At 36.4% G+C, this 16,225-nt stretch overlaps 1 protein-coding gene across 2 annotated transcripts in view; it reads right to left on the minus strand.

The window, feature by feature from the left end:
• The window catches only part of LOC145676836 (pyroglutamyl-peptidase 1), a 40,926-nt gene that overhangs the window by 13,417 nt on the left and 11,284 nt on the right, over window positions 1-16,225 (minus strand). For both annotated transcript variants that reach the window (XM_081747633.1, XM_081747626.1), the window contains exons 2-3: window positions 14,555-14,789; window positions 9,552-9,784 (exon numbers count right to left, since the gene is read on the minus strand). In XM_081747633.1, the coding sequence (XP_081603759.1) occupies window positions 9,552-9,784; window positions 14,555-14,758 (437 nt within the window). In that variant the 5' untranslated portion in view covers window positions 14,759-14,789. The remainder of the gene's footprint in view (window positions 1-9,551; window positions 9,785-14,554; window positions 14,790-16,225) is intronic.

Below are 16,225 nucleotides of genomic sequence, written 5' to 3' on the forward strand. Positions count from 1 at the left end.
CAACAGACTATACCTCTGAGATTATTGTGAATGACATTTTGAGAGAAGATCGACGACAACATGAAAGAAAATTACATATCAGGTGAAAATGTCTGTCACTTCAGTTTACAGAATCATTACTGAGAAGCTGAAGATGAAGATGATATGGCTTCCACATGATCTGAGTAAGGAGCAGAAAGCATGTCGCAAAAGAATCGCAGAAGAATTGCTTGAACGTTATCAAACAGAAGATCAGTTTCTACGAAGGACTGTTGCAATTTATGAAACCTGGAGATTTTGAACCAGAACTGAAGTCTCAGTCGTCGACATGAAACAGTTCAGACTTTCCACGCCCGAAGAAATTCCGCCGCCAACAATCAAAGGTTAAAGTCACTATGATCTTTGCGTATGATATGTATGGAGAGATGGCTACAATAGAGTGCCACAGGGGACGTCTGTACCAGGCGGACACTACAAGCTGTTTCTGCAAAATGTTTTGCGCTCTAAAATTCGTGAAAGAAATTCTGACATACATGCAGCTGGTGTCCTCATTTTGAACGATAATGCAAGACCACATACTGCTCTACAAGGGTAACACTCGACAAGTATGGATGGGAAATACTTCCCTGCCCAATATAGCCCTGATCTGAGCCCACCAGACTTTGATCTGTTTCCCAAATTGAAAGAACCACTCTGTGGAAAACATGTTGATTCAATTGACGAAGCTTTCAGCGAGGTAACCCGAGTAATCAGACACTTCAACAATGGAGATGCCCTATCCAGAATACAGAATTTACCAAAACGTTGGGAAGCTGTCATAAACAAGTATGGAGATTATATTGAAGGCCTGTAAAGGTATTTTGGACAATACATTATTTACTTCCATATCTTTCAGTGTGGAGAACTTTTGAAATGACTGTCGTACAATATATTGCAAAAAAATATTCCGAACATTTGCTAGGACATAACATTGTACGTAAGGGTACAGGTAAACACTAAATACAAACGTCAGAAACTATTGGTATCATAACAAATAACAATCTATGTGCCACGCTAAATAACAGTATATGAGTCTAATTTCGTAATAATGTTTGCAAAATTTGCAGATCGCAAACGAACGTCAATAATGAAATAAATAATTATAATCCCATACCAAGTATCGCAAAAAAAGCTAAACTTTATATTTTGTTAACACAATCCGCAACAGAATGAAGCCGTATAAAACATTTTAAGACATTCATTAATTACGACCCAGCTGCTGCGTATGTAAAAGAAAACTTGAACCTGTGATTTTTGTGATATTAATGCACAATTCACATATTTTTACGTTTGGTGAAGTATCATAGAAGAAGTTTATCAAATGTATACTTCGCTAAGCTAACCAAAGCCAATCTACGTATCCTAACTCATATTTTATGTTCAGGAACAAAAAGAAAGAAAGAAAGAAAAAAAAAATTAGTGAACCCCATCAAAACTATATTACATAAGTTAAATATATCACGCATTGTTTTGCGTGAGCCTGTGTATAGTACATTATGTCAGTCTTACTACTTGCTACTACTTGCATTTCGCTCAATTTATTCACCTTTGAATTTATAATGAATATGGTGCTGGTTTACTTTTAGCGCACCAAATTTTGAAAGATTTACAGGTAAAATTCAATATTTCGCATGAAAAAACATATTTATAAAGAACAAATTTCTGCAAGCGACAGAATTAAATAGGAAGTAATACACGTGTATTTTATGTTTACAAGTGTAGGGTTACTAGTGTACAATCCTTACAAGTACTTTACTACGGATAAAATAAGTGAGCGCATACGAAAGATGGTTGTATTAGAAACTATTTTCCACCAGTGCTGTTTTGTGCACAGTGTACAGAAGTTGTATTTTATATTTACAAATGGAACGCTACTAGTATGAAACCGTGACAAGTACTATTGAAACTCATATCATTGCCAAAATCCACTCGTTTTCAGTATCCTCATTTTTGCATATACCAACCTTCGCTGACGCCACTCCTTACTAGACCTCGGGCCCCACAGCTTCGCCCTGCTGTGACTCGGTTAGATAGCATTCGTGCTTTTTAGTGGCCTCCTAGCACATGTTGTTTCGTGGTTTTTGCATTGCAGTTTTTATGCATACATCCGGACGCCGTATTTACACGCAAATCCTAGAAGAATTTCAATTTTTCAACAATTGATTACGATGGTCCCCTTGAAATTTAACTATGCCATTTGAGATATTTTTATGTCGCCCAGCGCAAATCATTTAGGTAACAATAAGAAGTAATTTGTGAAAGAATCGTAATTTTTGAACAATTATTTCGAGTGGTTGCGGGAAAAGTAAACCTGCACAAGAAATATTCCTAAATATGTGCTTAAAACATTATGTCGAGCTTCACATGAAAGGTAGTAGTGCGTTTCAAACTCATTCGATGAATTGTAACTACACATTGAATAAATGAGCTGACAAATACAAATACCGTGCAGTGTGACAAGCTGGCGGCAAAGTAAAAATGTAAAAAAATACACGAATTTTATGGTAAATATAACTATGTATTTCCAGAATTATGCCTATTTCATTGGTGCATATAGGCTACAACTCCTACACCTAACCTTTGCAGAGATTTATAATATGGTAGCAAAATAATAACAAATAAAAAATTACTCAGGGCCGATGACTTTAAAATTTTAAGTTCCTAAGTGAGAGTTCATCTGTACTAAGTATATTACACAAAGAAATTTGCTTCGTGACCTCATGGGTAACGCGAGAGACTTGGGGGACCATTCCGATATGGATTGCGTCAACGCAAAGCAACATTTACCATTTTCTTAGCGATCATCGGCATAGCAGTTACAATGACTTCTTGTATGTAGAATTTTTTGAACATTGCTTCCGAATGATCCCCTTAAAAGAGTGATTTCCTTGGTTACACCCAATTGGCTACACCCACTAGCTATCATGCAGTCAAAGATATTGTGCATGCTTTGTATTGCTTCAATTGCAACGAACTGTTACTTATTTCATTCATTCGTGTTTAAAAAGGAAATGGCAAGAAGTAGGTAATATTTATAGATAATATTGAATTGTTTTGATATTACTCCCCTAAAGTTGCACGAGAATAAGTATATTCACCGCACGAAAGTAGCAATTAGGTAACTCTCGTAAACGTATTTGTACCATCTTGTTGAAATGTGAATTGATATTACTAACTCAAGAACCATTTATATCCACAACATTACGTTTAATTAGTCCCTTCAAGAGCTCAAATGGGTTTCATTTCATTGTATGTCCATTCATTAATGTTTTATTTCGTTTTAATCATTTCTTCACGATTTCTCTAACGCTGAGGGAAAACAGAAAATTTTGAGACAGCGTTACCATCCTGTACAGCACAAAATTCTCAGCTTTTACAAAGTACCGAATATCTCGGTAAGTACTTGACTTATCGATCTCAAATAAACGGGACAATGCTCCTTATGACATACTGATTTGCTCTATGAATTTTAAACCATACTGTACTACGGACCTTTTCCAAGTTATTGCACTATTTCCAAACTCAATTTTTTTCTCTTCTGTCGTGGCAACACTGTTTAACTGATCCTTCTAAACTTAAAGTCATCTGAAAGAGCTATTTCCGGTATTTAATTTAATGTGCACAAATAGTTAGTACTTCATTCCTTGTGTGTGTAAAAGGCGTTCAAATTTGACACATGTTTAACGTTATTTCTCAAAAAGTATGCAACACTGATCTGTGAGTGTCATCTGTTTCGTCTTTATTTTCATTGCTGATTCGAATTATGAAATTAAATGTAGGTCACTCCATTTAGAAAAACATAACTTTATATTGGGTTGGCAACACTGTTTATCTGGTTATGTTACCCAATATACGGATAGATGTCCCCCTTTCTATAGTTGCTTTGTGCAAAGTTTCGCTTCTCTCCCTCTCTTGGTTCCTCTGTTATAAAGGTGGAACATTATAAATGGTGCACCCAGTATATTAAGATATTCTTTTATTTTTGATATTAAAAACTGAAGTATTTTCTTAATCTCTCGGGGAAACCAAACAATAAACAAGTAAAAGTGAAATATTTTAAATAAAGTATCGAAAAACATCCTGGTAAAAATAGTGAAAGTTAAAAGCAAATATTATAAACAAGGAAGACTTTCACAAAGGAAAATAAACAATCCTATTTTCTTAAATTCGAAATAGAAAATGAAAGTATGGAAAATAAATATATATACTCTAGAAATCTTACAAAAATCATCACATTACAATCACAACTCAACCTAACGCATTCGCACAACATCGTTTACAGTGGCGTTATACAATCTTAGCGTTAGTGGTGTGCAAACTCAGCTGTCAATCGACTGTGCCTGATCATGGACTTCAGCCAAGTGTAAGTACGCAAACATGAACCCTGTGCGTTATTGTAATAAAATATGCATATGGCAGTCTTAACATAAGAACGAGAATATGTAACCCCGTGTAAATCGAAATATTATTTATTATCTTCTCCATACTCTCATTTACTTTAAATGTTATTCATTTCTCTTTTAACATTTAGGTGACGGTCATACATTATGTACGTATATGCAATAAAACCACGTTTTGTATTCTTCTTCTAAGAATCTGTTTGTCTCCTTTTAAGTAATATATTAAATCCCTATGGCAATCAATCAATCATGTTTTTTTTTTTTTTATACGTCTTATGGCTCCCCCAAAGGAATTTAAACTCTCGTTGTTAAGACTGTTTTGTGTACATTTCATATTCTTGTAAGGCAAGTCGTTTATTTTCATATTTCATTTTATTGTTATATGCCTATAACTCGTAGACAAGCATCTTTTATACCCCTCACCATGAATTCCACTTCAGACAACAATATCAATAATAACGTTACTTCTGGTACAGTTTCCATCATTCCCGACATATATGATCCAAGTACGCACCCATCCGCGGAATTATTTGTAAAGAATTTTCTCAAGATGGCCTTAGTTAAAAATTGGTCAGACTCGAAATGTGTGCAAATTTTTGAGAAATCCTTAGCTGGACCCGCTCATTCTGGTTTTCCACCCAGAACCTTTCATCCCAACCTTGGGCAACTATCCAATCAAAATTCGTACGTCAGTTTGGTCAAGATCAGGTCCCTCGTTCCCGTATTCACCAATACCGTTCACGCGTTCAGCTCCCCAACGAACCTCTCTCCCATTATGTCTTTTCCAAGAAGCATTTAGCAGACCAAGCTTATACCCAGCCAGACTTTCAGGATTTTTTGTTAGAATGTGTTTCTGTCACCTGAATACATTCGTTGGTTTGGGACACGCTCAATTCCTGACTATACTACCCTCCTAGAGGAAGTCACTTTGATGGAACGAATCAACCACTTTGTTCACAAACGGGAAAACGAAACAAAGACACATTCCACCACCACGACCGATACCACAGCGCAAGCTATTTCCGAACTAACAGATCAAATATATCAACTCCGTCTCCATGTTAACACTTTCACATTCCCAATCCGCATCTGTCCATTTCGCGCCTTCACATTCCCGTTCTTCAGGTCCTCATACCCGCTTCTACTCCTCCAAACCATTCCGACCTTCTTCCCCGAACCAAACTCATTCACCTTCCTCTTCCTTCCTCCCAAATTCCCATCCCACCAATTCTCTCACAACCTCCTATCAACACCGTTCTTCGCCAACTCCTCCACATTTTCATTCTATTGCTTCCACCTCTGTGATGTTAAATTTAATTACGTCACTGGTTCAAAAAAACAGATTACGAAAAGACTTTTTTAAACCGAGGATTAAGATATTCTTTTATTTTGTGATATTAAAACTGAAGTATTTTCTTAATCTCTCGGGGAAACCAAACAATAAACAAGTAAAAGTGAAATATTTTAAATAAAGTATCGAAAAACATCCTGGTAAAAATAGTGAAAGTTAAAAGCAAATATTATAAACAAGGAAGACTTTCACAAGGGAAAACAAACAATCCTGTTTTCTCAAATCCGAAATAGAAAATGAAAGTATGGAAAATAAATATATATACTCTAGAAATCTTACAAAAATCATCACATTACAATCACAACTCAACCTCAACGCATTCGCACAACATCGTTTACAGTGGCGTTATACAATCTTAGCGTTAGTGGTGTGCAAACTCAGCTGTCAATCGACTGTGCCTGATCATGGACTTCAGCCAAGTGTAAGTACGCAAACATGAACCCTGTGCGTTATTGTAATAAAATATACATATGGCAGTCTTAACATTAGAACGAGAATATGTAACCCCGTGTAAATCGAAATATTATTTATTATCTTCTCCATACTCTCATTTACTTTAAATGTTATTCATTTCTCTTTTAACATTTAGGTGACGGTCATACATTATGTACGTATATGCAATAAAACCACGTTTTGTATTCTTCTTCTAAGAATCTGTTTGTCTCCTTTTAAGTAATATATTATCTGCCCTATGGCAATCAATCAATCATGTTTTTTTTTTTTTTTTTTTTTTTTTTACGTCTTAATATATAACATATACAGGATGGGTGAAAAATAACTAGCTATTAGAAACAGTTATAAATTTTGTAATTTTGATTCTTATTAGAGAAACATGTTCATGTCCTTCGTTAAATAACAAAACAAAAGAAAATGTTAAATTTCATTAACCAGCTTCCTAAAAGGGTCAGAGATAAAACTGATACTTTTCTGAAAGAAGTCGAAATGTTGGCAATAACCTCTCGAATCCGTGGGCGAAATAGATTTCCATAGGCAAAAATTGAGTTCTTTATGTAAAACCACACATGTTGCATGCCTTTAAAATCCACTTTCACTACCTGCCTGGTGTGTTGGTTTTTTCGGACTGCAGGTAAGCATTTCTTGAATTTTTGTCACACTTTCTTTCAACCGTGATGTGGATAGCATAGGTGGCCACTTCTTGTTACGTCTTTTAGAGAGCTTGTAGTCATTAACTTTGTATAATGATTCTCATTTGTCTCCAGGCGAATTGCAGCATGTAGGACCCATCCACCCACGATCTCTGCACTAAATGATCGATTTCCACACTTCATAAAGCGCAGCGGTCTGAGCTCGTTTATGAACAGGTAAGTGGTCTCCCATGTTTGTTTACATTGCGGGTGTTGCTTCCAGCGGTCAGCAATTGAAGAGGCAATGAACAGGAGGACTAAACACGGAGTGAAGCAAGCAATATGAAATCTTAATAAATACATTACATTACGGAAGTACTCACCATGAAATTAGTATTATAACCTTCATAAATTAGTATTATAAATTAGTACTAAATACTTAGCTATTTTTCACAAGCCTTATATATATATATATATATATATATATATATATATATATATATATATATAGGGTTTTCATAAAGACTGGACGGATTTAATTTGCTTATAATTTTCATAAAAATGCTCATAATGAAATCAAATAAAGTGCAAACGGTAGCGGAAGGATTAACTTTTTACTTGGCAACACTGTTAGATAAGCGGCAACTCTGAACACGTTGAGAGAGGGAGAGGGAGGGCAAGAGTCAGTTTCTTACCAAATTCCATCCATTGTTGTTTTCATTGTTGTTTCAATGTTGACTGTTAAAAGTAAGTTGTAAGCTGTTGAGTTGAGTTGATTTTAGTTTAGCGTCCCTTTCAGCAGCAAGGCTATATGAGACGTGGACCTACTGATTAACGTGGAATCCGAACCACATAAGTTGTAAGCTGTATTGGTGTGTGTGTCTTTTAAAGAAATAAATAAATGAAAAACTCCTCTGAGAAGACTATTTTTTTTACCGTATCAAAGATGGCGTCGGTGAAAGAGAAAGCGCAATGTGTTCTGTGGTACGCAGAGCTAAAATCACCAATTCTGGTGAGTCGAAAGTTCACCAAAGAGTTCAAAAAGCCGGCACGGACTGAGAGTGCAATCCGAAAGTGGCATGCTAAGTTCTTGGAGACAGGAAGCGTCCTGGACCGTCCTCGAAGTGGGAGGCCGCCAACATCGCCTGCAACAGTGAGCAGGGTAAGGGAAAGCATCATCAATAGCCCACAGATGTCGATTCCTAGACGGTCCATGGAACTCGGAATTCCACAGGCAACCGTGTTTAAGATAGCCAAGAAGACGATCAAGGCCAAAGGTTGCAAAATCAAGATAGTCCAGGATCTGCATGATGAAGATTTGGACATCCGGTTCAACTTCTGTGACGCCATGCTCAAGCAGTTGGAACATGGCGACGTTCTCCTTTCAGCCATCATGTTCTCAGATGAGGCAACCTTCCATGTCTCCGGGAAGGTTAACCGACACAACTGTCGCGTTTGGGGCACGGAAAACCCAAAGGAATTTGAGACACATGAGAGAGATAGCCCTAAAGTGAACGTTTGGTGCGCTGTGTCCTATGATCATCTGATTGGACCGTTCTTTTTTGAAGAGGAGACCGTGAATGGAGATTCGTACCTGGATATGTTGCAGAAATACCTCATTCCGGAACTGGAAACACGTGGAATCCAGAACGACATCGTGTTCCAACAGGACGGGGCACCCCCTCACTATGCAATCAAGGTGAGACAGTTCCTTGACGAGAAATTCCCTAACCGATGGATTGGCCGCGGTGGCCCGACCGCTTGGCCGCCAAGATCACCCGACCTTACCCCCTGCGACTTCTGGCTTTGGGGTCATGTGAAAACGGAAGTTTATGCAAAGAAGCCAAGTGGTTTGAAGAACTTAAAGGACAAAATCAGGGCGTCTGTGGCTGGCATTTCGGATCAAACACGGCGGAACGCTGTGAGTGGATTCCAGCGCCGCCTACGCGAATGTGTGGACGTAAATGGCGCCCAGTTGGAGGTGTGGCGGTGAATGAACTGAGCTGGTGCAGATTACAGGTAAAAATTTAATCCTTCCGCTACCGTTTGCACTTCATTTGATTTCATTATGAGCATTTTTATGAAAATTATAAGCAAATTAAATCCGTCCAGACTTTATGAAAACCCTGTATATATATAAAATTCTCGTATACTCTTCCTGACCTCATTCAACCCTGTCCACTCGAACCTGATAATTAATATCATGTGACTCAGGAATACATATGTCATATCGATGAAGTAGAAAAAAACTCCCGACATATCAAATTTCATGCCTACATATTCAATAGAGGTATTTAATATTGAAAATTCTTTTCTAATATCTGTGGTGACATTTCGTTTATCTTCCTATGAATCGAATTTACCAAAGCTCCGCCTTATTCACAGTCCAGGGTTTAAGGCGGTCATTTGTGCAAAATTTCAAGTTCCTAGGCTCAACTGTTTTTCAAATTTGGTGATAAGTGAGTGATTTTGTGTTTTTATCAGGGTTCGTGAATATACTTCGGGTTATAAGTAGTCAATAAGATTTCGTCTCCAAGGTTTAAGCAAATATATAGTTTTCCTAAACAGCACAGTTACATACAAAACCTTCACCAGCAGCTAAATTTAGCATTCCTCAAGTTAACCATCCTCAATACTAGCTGCATATACATATGTTGAATACACAGAACCAAGTGTTTCTAAAGCATCGTGACTTACCTGCCAGCATCCGCTGACACGCACGTCAAAATACCAAGGTTTGCTCTATTTATCTCGCTGCTGACTTTCCTCACATCGAATGCTGGCTCTATTTTTTCTTCTTGTCCATAACAACACTGCCCGGCGCATGGAGTCTGGCCCTGGACATCTATACGATAGTAGCCCGACTTATGCGCACAAAGTTCTAAAGTTATCGCTGAAGCTGCGCTGGAAACTCCAACATGGACAACTAGCTAAAAATCAGACCAGTACTTAATCACTCGTTTGTAATGTATTTAATACAAAGGCTGATCTATTTTTATCTGAACAAATTGAAGTTGTTGTTTATTTAATGTATTCCAACCTGCCACCATTGATCATATTAGACTCATGGGCACTGGTATGGACCATTGCACAATATCGCAGATATCACTGCAGTAGATTTCATTGCAGCCGTACCAGAGGTATATTCTCGCACTCTTCCTTACAGGCTTTTCATAGGCCATTTACCCTGCAAACCCAACGTGATGAAAGGTCCCGTTTGAGAAGTCCGAAAGCACACTAGTCAATAAGACTTGGACCTAGATTTTTAACGTAAATATTCTCGAACGGTATAGCATGAAGACTAGTTGGAGCTGACATGCATCAGTATGCCACCGATGTTCTGACCGTGATTTAAAGCTTTGTACATGTCATTACATAATGTTAGTATTTTGTCTCTTCGGAATGTACACTCATGTCCAAAATGATTGTCGCATATGTATAACTGTCTTCTTGTAATAACATAATTTGATAATTATTTTGCAGGGTACTTTTAATACTGATACTATGTGTATAATCTAGAAATGTATATCTGTGGTAAATTTCATAGGAAGAGAATTATAATTATGAAAATTAGAATGACTAAAACAAAATGTTGCTAATTGGACAAGAAAGTTTTATTTTTGTTCTATTTTTCTTATTTACTGCTCTTTTGACATGAAATTTGCCACATACATGTCTCTGCCGATTATACACTTACTAACATTATAAAAAATACCAGGCGAATTCGTTATCAAATTGTATTCATAAAAAAAGATATTTAGATATGCGACAATAATTTTGGACATGAGTATACCTGTGTTGAGGATACTAGGGTTAAAATTAGGGATAGTATTAAAATTTCAGTAAAAGAAAAACTAGGGTACTAGAAATACATAGGAACAAACCATGGTTCAACCAGAAATGCACTAAACTAGTAGAGAAGGGAAAAAAGATAAAACTACGTTGAATACAAAATTCTGAAATTCTAACGATAGAATTGCAAAAAACTTCGTTGACATCATGCAGGAAACTTCCAAAATTTTAGTACAAAAAACGTGAATTTTTGAAAGCTAAAGTTATTAAAGTTCAAGATAACAGTAAAAACAAAAACATTTATGAAATATATATAGGCATCAACAAATTTAAGAAAGGAAATCAATTTCGTATGTACTAAAGAAAGCGGAGAACAATTCTCATGGATACAGATAGTATATTAAACAGGTGGAAATTGCTTCGACAAGTTCATAAACATACAGCCAACAAATACGTTCGAGGAGAAAGTGGAATGCACATAACAGAATCAATTTTAAAGAGTTTACCCGAAGAGAAATACAAATTACTATAAGGAAATTAAAGAAACACAAATCTCCGAGTATAGACGAAATTCCTGCTGAGTTAATTTTAGCTGGAGGGTAAAAATTGTGGGACGAGACACACAAACTTAAATTCCTCATTCGGAACAAGGGGGAACTGTCAAAAAAGTTTCAATTATTGTCCAGTTTACAAGAAAGGCGACGAAACTGATTGTAATAATTATCGAGGCATGTCCCCTTTTTTCACCATCCCATAAAATTCTCTCAAACATTCTGTTAGCAAGATTGACCCTATACGCAGATGAAACAATTAGGCGAAACCGATCAATAATTAATCAGATATTTACCATTCGCCAAATACTAGAAAAGAAATACGAATCCAAAACCCCGGTTAATCTATTATTTATTGATTTCAAAAAGGTCTACGAACCGGTTACGAGGGAAACTTGTAGAACAACATTCTTTTCAAATTTGGTATACCGAAAAAGCTAATTAGATTAATAAAGATATGTTTAAATGAAACCCAAAGTTTAGGAGAATACTTATCTACGAGCTTTCACGTCGAGAATGACCTGAAAAAAGGATGTGCATTGTAGCCGTTATCATTCAATGTGGAATGTGCTATTAAAAATATTCAAGATAGAAATAAGTCTAGAGTTGAATAGCACTCACCAGGTTATATCTTGTTCTGATGATGATAATCTGATAAGAGATTGTATGAGGACAATAAAGAAAACAGATGGACATGGAAGGAATATATGCAGAGAAAACTAAATACATAATATTCCGTGAACATAATACTGTAAATTGATAAGTTACAATATCAAGTTAATATTTTGACCAAGTGGACACTTTCAAATATCTAGGATCATCATTAACAGATTAAAACCACATGAACGTTTAAAAAATAAATAAATAAATAAATGTTGACTGAAATCAGAGGCTTGGTGCAGTTCAAACTCTTTTGTCTTCGCGAATCCTGTCAAATAATTTGAAATTTAAAATATATAAAACGACAATTATAATACCTGTTGTGCTGTATGGCTGCAAAACACGATTCCCTACTTTGAAGGAAGAACGCACACTGGAAGTATCTAAAAATACAATTCCGAGGTGAATAGAATGGGAATGGAAGAAATTTCATAACAAGGAACTACATAATTTATAGTATTTACCTCGTATTGTTAGTCATTAAGCTTAGGAGGCTCAGGTGAGTAGCTCATGTAGCCACAATGAAAGAAAGTACAAATACTTTCAAAATTTTAACTGGAAACCCAATCGAAAAAAGGACTATTAGGTTGAACACCAAGGCACAGTTGGTAGGATAACATTAAGATGAATCTCACAGAAATAGGAATACAAAATAGAAATTGGATCCACTTGACCAAGGACAGTTTTTGTGAATGTGGCATTGAACATTAGGATTCCATGGGCCATAGCTAAACTGGGAAAAGGACATGTTCTTGGTATCCAATGTTACAACGAATTTGCAGGCTAGGTAGCGCTCATACGGAATTCTTCCCTTGCTATCTCGCTCTGCGATATGCCGTGGTGTTGCATGCACGCTCGCTGAATAGGCCACATGTATTCCTTTGGTCATAACACTCTGCTACTGAATGCTCACCGAATGCCATATCCCAGACCTATTTTTGAGTTTCATTGACACCCTCTTTGGTTACGATTTCGTTGGTGATGCATAGCGTTTAATGTAGCATTAGCAGTGGTCCGTCCGGCACAGTCATTGTAACGACACTGTTCTATGTGGAAATTCTATAAAGGCTGCATGGTAAAGATCCATTATGTATCCTTCGTGAAAGTTATATTTTTGTCGCCATTTTGCCCAGTACAACAGCTTCATTCTGCTACACAACAACCTAAAAGACAAACAAGTGTGTGTACAGATTTGTTACTCTGTCAAACGCGGTTTGAAAGGGGTCGCTGTCTTCAAGTTGTTCGGGTAAAAACACATCAGCCTCTGTAAACCTACTTAAACCTACTCTGTAAACCTGATCAAAAATGAATGACACCTACTATATCCCTTATCGAATCCTAATGTATTGCAAAAAAGAACCTCAACAGGAAAATATGGAGTAATGTGAATTAACTGTAGTGTTCATGAGAATATAAATATCAAACATCAATAACACTCATTTACGATGTGTCCTGGAAGTACCCACAGAACTTTTGCATTTCTAGAATTTTGTCTATCAATATCATTACATTAGCAATTTTTCCACACAAAACACTGAAGTTAGTAAAAAGTTATTAAAATTTTAGTGGTCACCACACACACACACTAACTCAGAGCTAGAGTACCAATATAAACGCTATCTACAATATATTCTTAACATGCGTTTCATACAATATGAAATATTTCACTCTGCACTTGTCATCTTTTTCTTACATACTCCTAGTTGTGAGATAGCATGTGTGGTAATCACGAACATTTTAGTATCTTATTATTAATTTCAGTGTTTTGTATGTAAAAAGAACTAGGTTCAATAAAATGTAAAAATATTTGTGAAGCCGAACCTCTTCATTACTGTCTAGTCGCCGCTGATTGCTTGCCAAAATTATACTAGAAATGTAAACGCCCATTTCTAATAAGAATACATTATAGGTGAGTGTTAGTTAATATTAACAAAATGTGCCAAGAGGTATCAAAGCATAGGTGTTCACGAATTCTGTTTTGGATATTGAGTCCCTATATTTTGGGGCCCTCTCCGCTGCCCTAGTGCCTAGCACGTGTTCCTTTGGTGCACATGGTCTTAGGTTCTGTTCTAAGTGGGTGAGTACACTCATGCACTAGCATGAATTATGTGTCTTCTTTAGCCTGAATGGTACAACTGTAGGACACTAAAAATATTAATTTCATTTTTCCTACAGTTTGCAAGTCTGTCGTAGTTTTACAATGTGCAAGGAAACTTACCCACTTCCTCTAGTGTTAAAATCAGCAAACTGCCGTAGTAGAATATACATTATACGATCAATCAGTTGTATTCAGTTTTTTTAGTAATTCCCGAATTCTTCACTGATAACAATAAAATATTTCTGGTTGTAAATATTAAGATTGACTTTTCATCCTACCACCCACTCTATGACCTGAAAACTAACTTCCAAGCACTACATCGGAACCAATAGTCATTATTTCTGGCATGCTCGGCCATATGTGCCTAAGTTGTTAATTTAATTAGCTAAAGTACTGTCTTAAAATGATTAAACAAAAAATTCTGCATTTCCACCGGAAAATGAAAGAAAACAAGACAATACTTCTAATTCAACTCAATCTATAACCCATTAAGCTTTTACATTTATTAATGAGTCAAACAAAATTATGAGCTAGACAACACAAAAATCATAATTCTGTTACATTAAAATCTTTGACAAACCAATCAACAAGAAACTTACCAAAGGTTCATATCTTTTCCACAATGAAGGGACTTTCTCCTCCACAACAGTATACGCTACTGGAACTTCTGTTGTTACTAGATTTATGTCTAGCTCCTCCTCTAGATTGAGGGAAGGAAGAAGTTTTACTGCCTCCCAGCTTGCGTTAATATTATGAGCTCCGAATGGGCCAAAACCGGTTACGACTACAGTGTCTTTACCCATCTCTCACTTCGTTATTGTGGTTTTATTTCAGCTAGAAAAGAACCAAGACAAAATTAATTATTATCATACAGCTTCTTAAAAATATGAGTTACGCTGAAATATGAATAATATTCCTTGAAAGTAGATAAATCGATGGAACAGCACAAGTGCACAGGCATTTTTTTAATACCGGACATGCAAAAGCACACTAAGCTTTCTTGTGGATACCATGATCAAAAGTAAAGGAAAGAATTGCCTTCCTTTTGGGACGGGTCATCTGGGCCCATGTGCTGTGTCAGGGTGTCTACTGGAATACCAGAAAGTAAATTCATGACTTTTTAATGACTTTTCATGACCTTTTTGTTCAAATTTTCATGACCATGGAGATAAAAAATTACCGTTAGTAATAATAAACCCCTACCATCAGTGGTGCATCGGAACTATGCGGGTTGCTAGTCTTAAATATCACTTATTATGAATCTTAAAGAAAGAATCTAAAATTCTGCCGCCTTGTGCTCGAGCACAGAATAGCACTTACCTAAATACGGGCCTGCTCTTACCAGTTAATCACTCTATACTGTATTTTAAGTTTTAATTCTGAGTATAATTATCCATCTAGCAGAAATTTGTCTAAAATTAAGCACTCAGAGAACTGCCCAAAGACAAAACAAATTATAAAAGAAATTCGTTTTAAAAAAATAGATCATCAAATTTAAAATCTGGAAACTCAAACGAATAATATTATTTGCATAAGTTTAAAGGCAAAAATCACAATTTACATTTCTTAAAAGTAAAGAAATAGCAGATCAGAAAGTTGGACAGTAAAAAGTTGTTACTATATTACAGAGACTAGAAGATGAAATGGGGAGCAGCTAGGAAGACAGTAAAGTACCAGTTAGCCAGCACTAACTGATGGGGGAAATTCTCACAATTACTGACCTGATACAACTGTTTCAGTAAATGCAGTATGAGGTATAAAAGTATGAAGTATAAAAATATACTCTGAGATTTCAGATTTTCATGACCAGTTGGGTAAATAAAGGACTTTTTCATGGCTTTCATGACCACTAAGCAAAATATATGACTTTTTCATGACTTTCATGACCAGTAGACACCCTGTGTGTGTGGTTGTAAAAATTCCACTTTCCTGACTTTGGTACTCATGGAATTGAACTGCAAGCATCACTCCAGCCCCTTGTCTTCCTCAAGTACCTACTTTAAAGAGGTCGGGTAAACTTAAGAGAAGCACTGGAACGAGCAAAATTTTCCACGCTTACCAGGGATCGAACCTGAGCCACCCAGTTAGCAGGCAGACGCCTTACCGACTACGCTATCGCGATCATATGGAGCCATTACTAATATATATATATATATATATATACACAGCCCTGCATCAAAGATGAACAGATTATTGGCACTTCATATGAAGTATCTCACCGTCAGAACAATGGCCACTGCCACTAACCCCTGAAAAGTATTGTCAAGAAG

This window comes from Thermobia domestica, chromosome 2 (genome assembly GCF_964235325.1).
Source record: "Thermobia domestica chromosome 2, izTheDome1.hap1.1, whole genome shotgun sequence".
Taxonomy (NCBI): Eukaryota; Metazoa; Arthropoda; class Insecta; order Zygentoma; family Lepismatidae; genus Thermobia; species Thermobia domestica.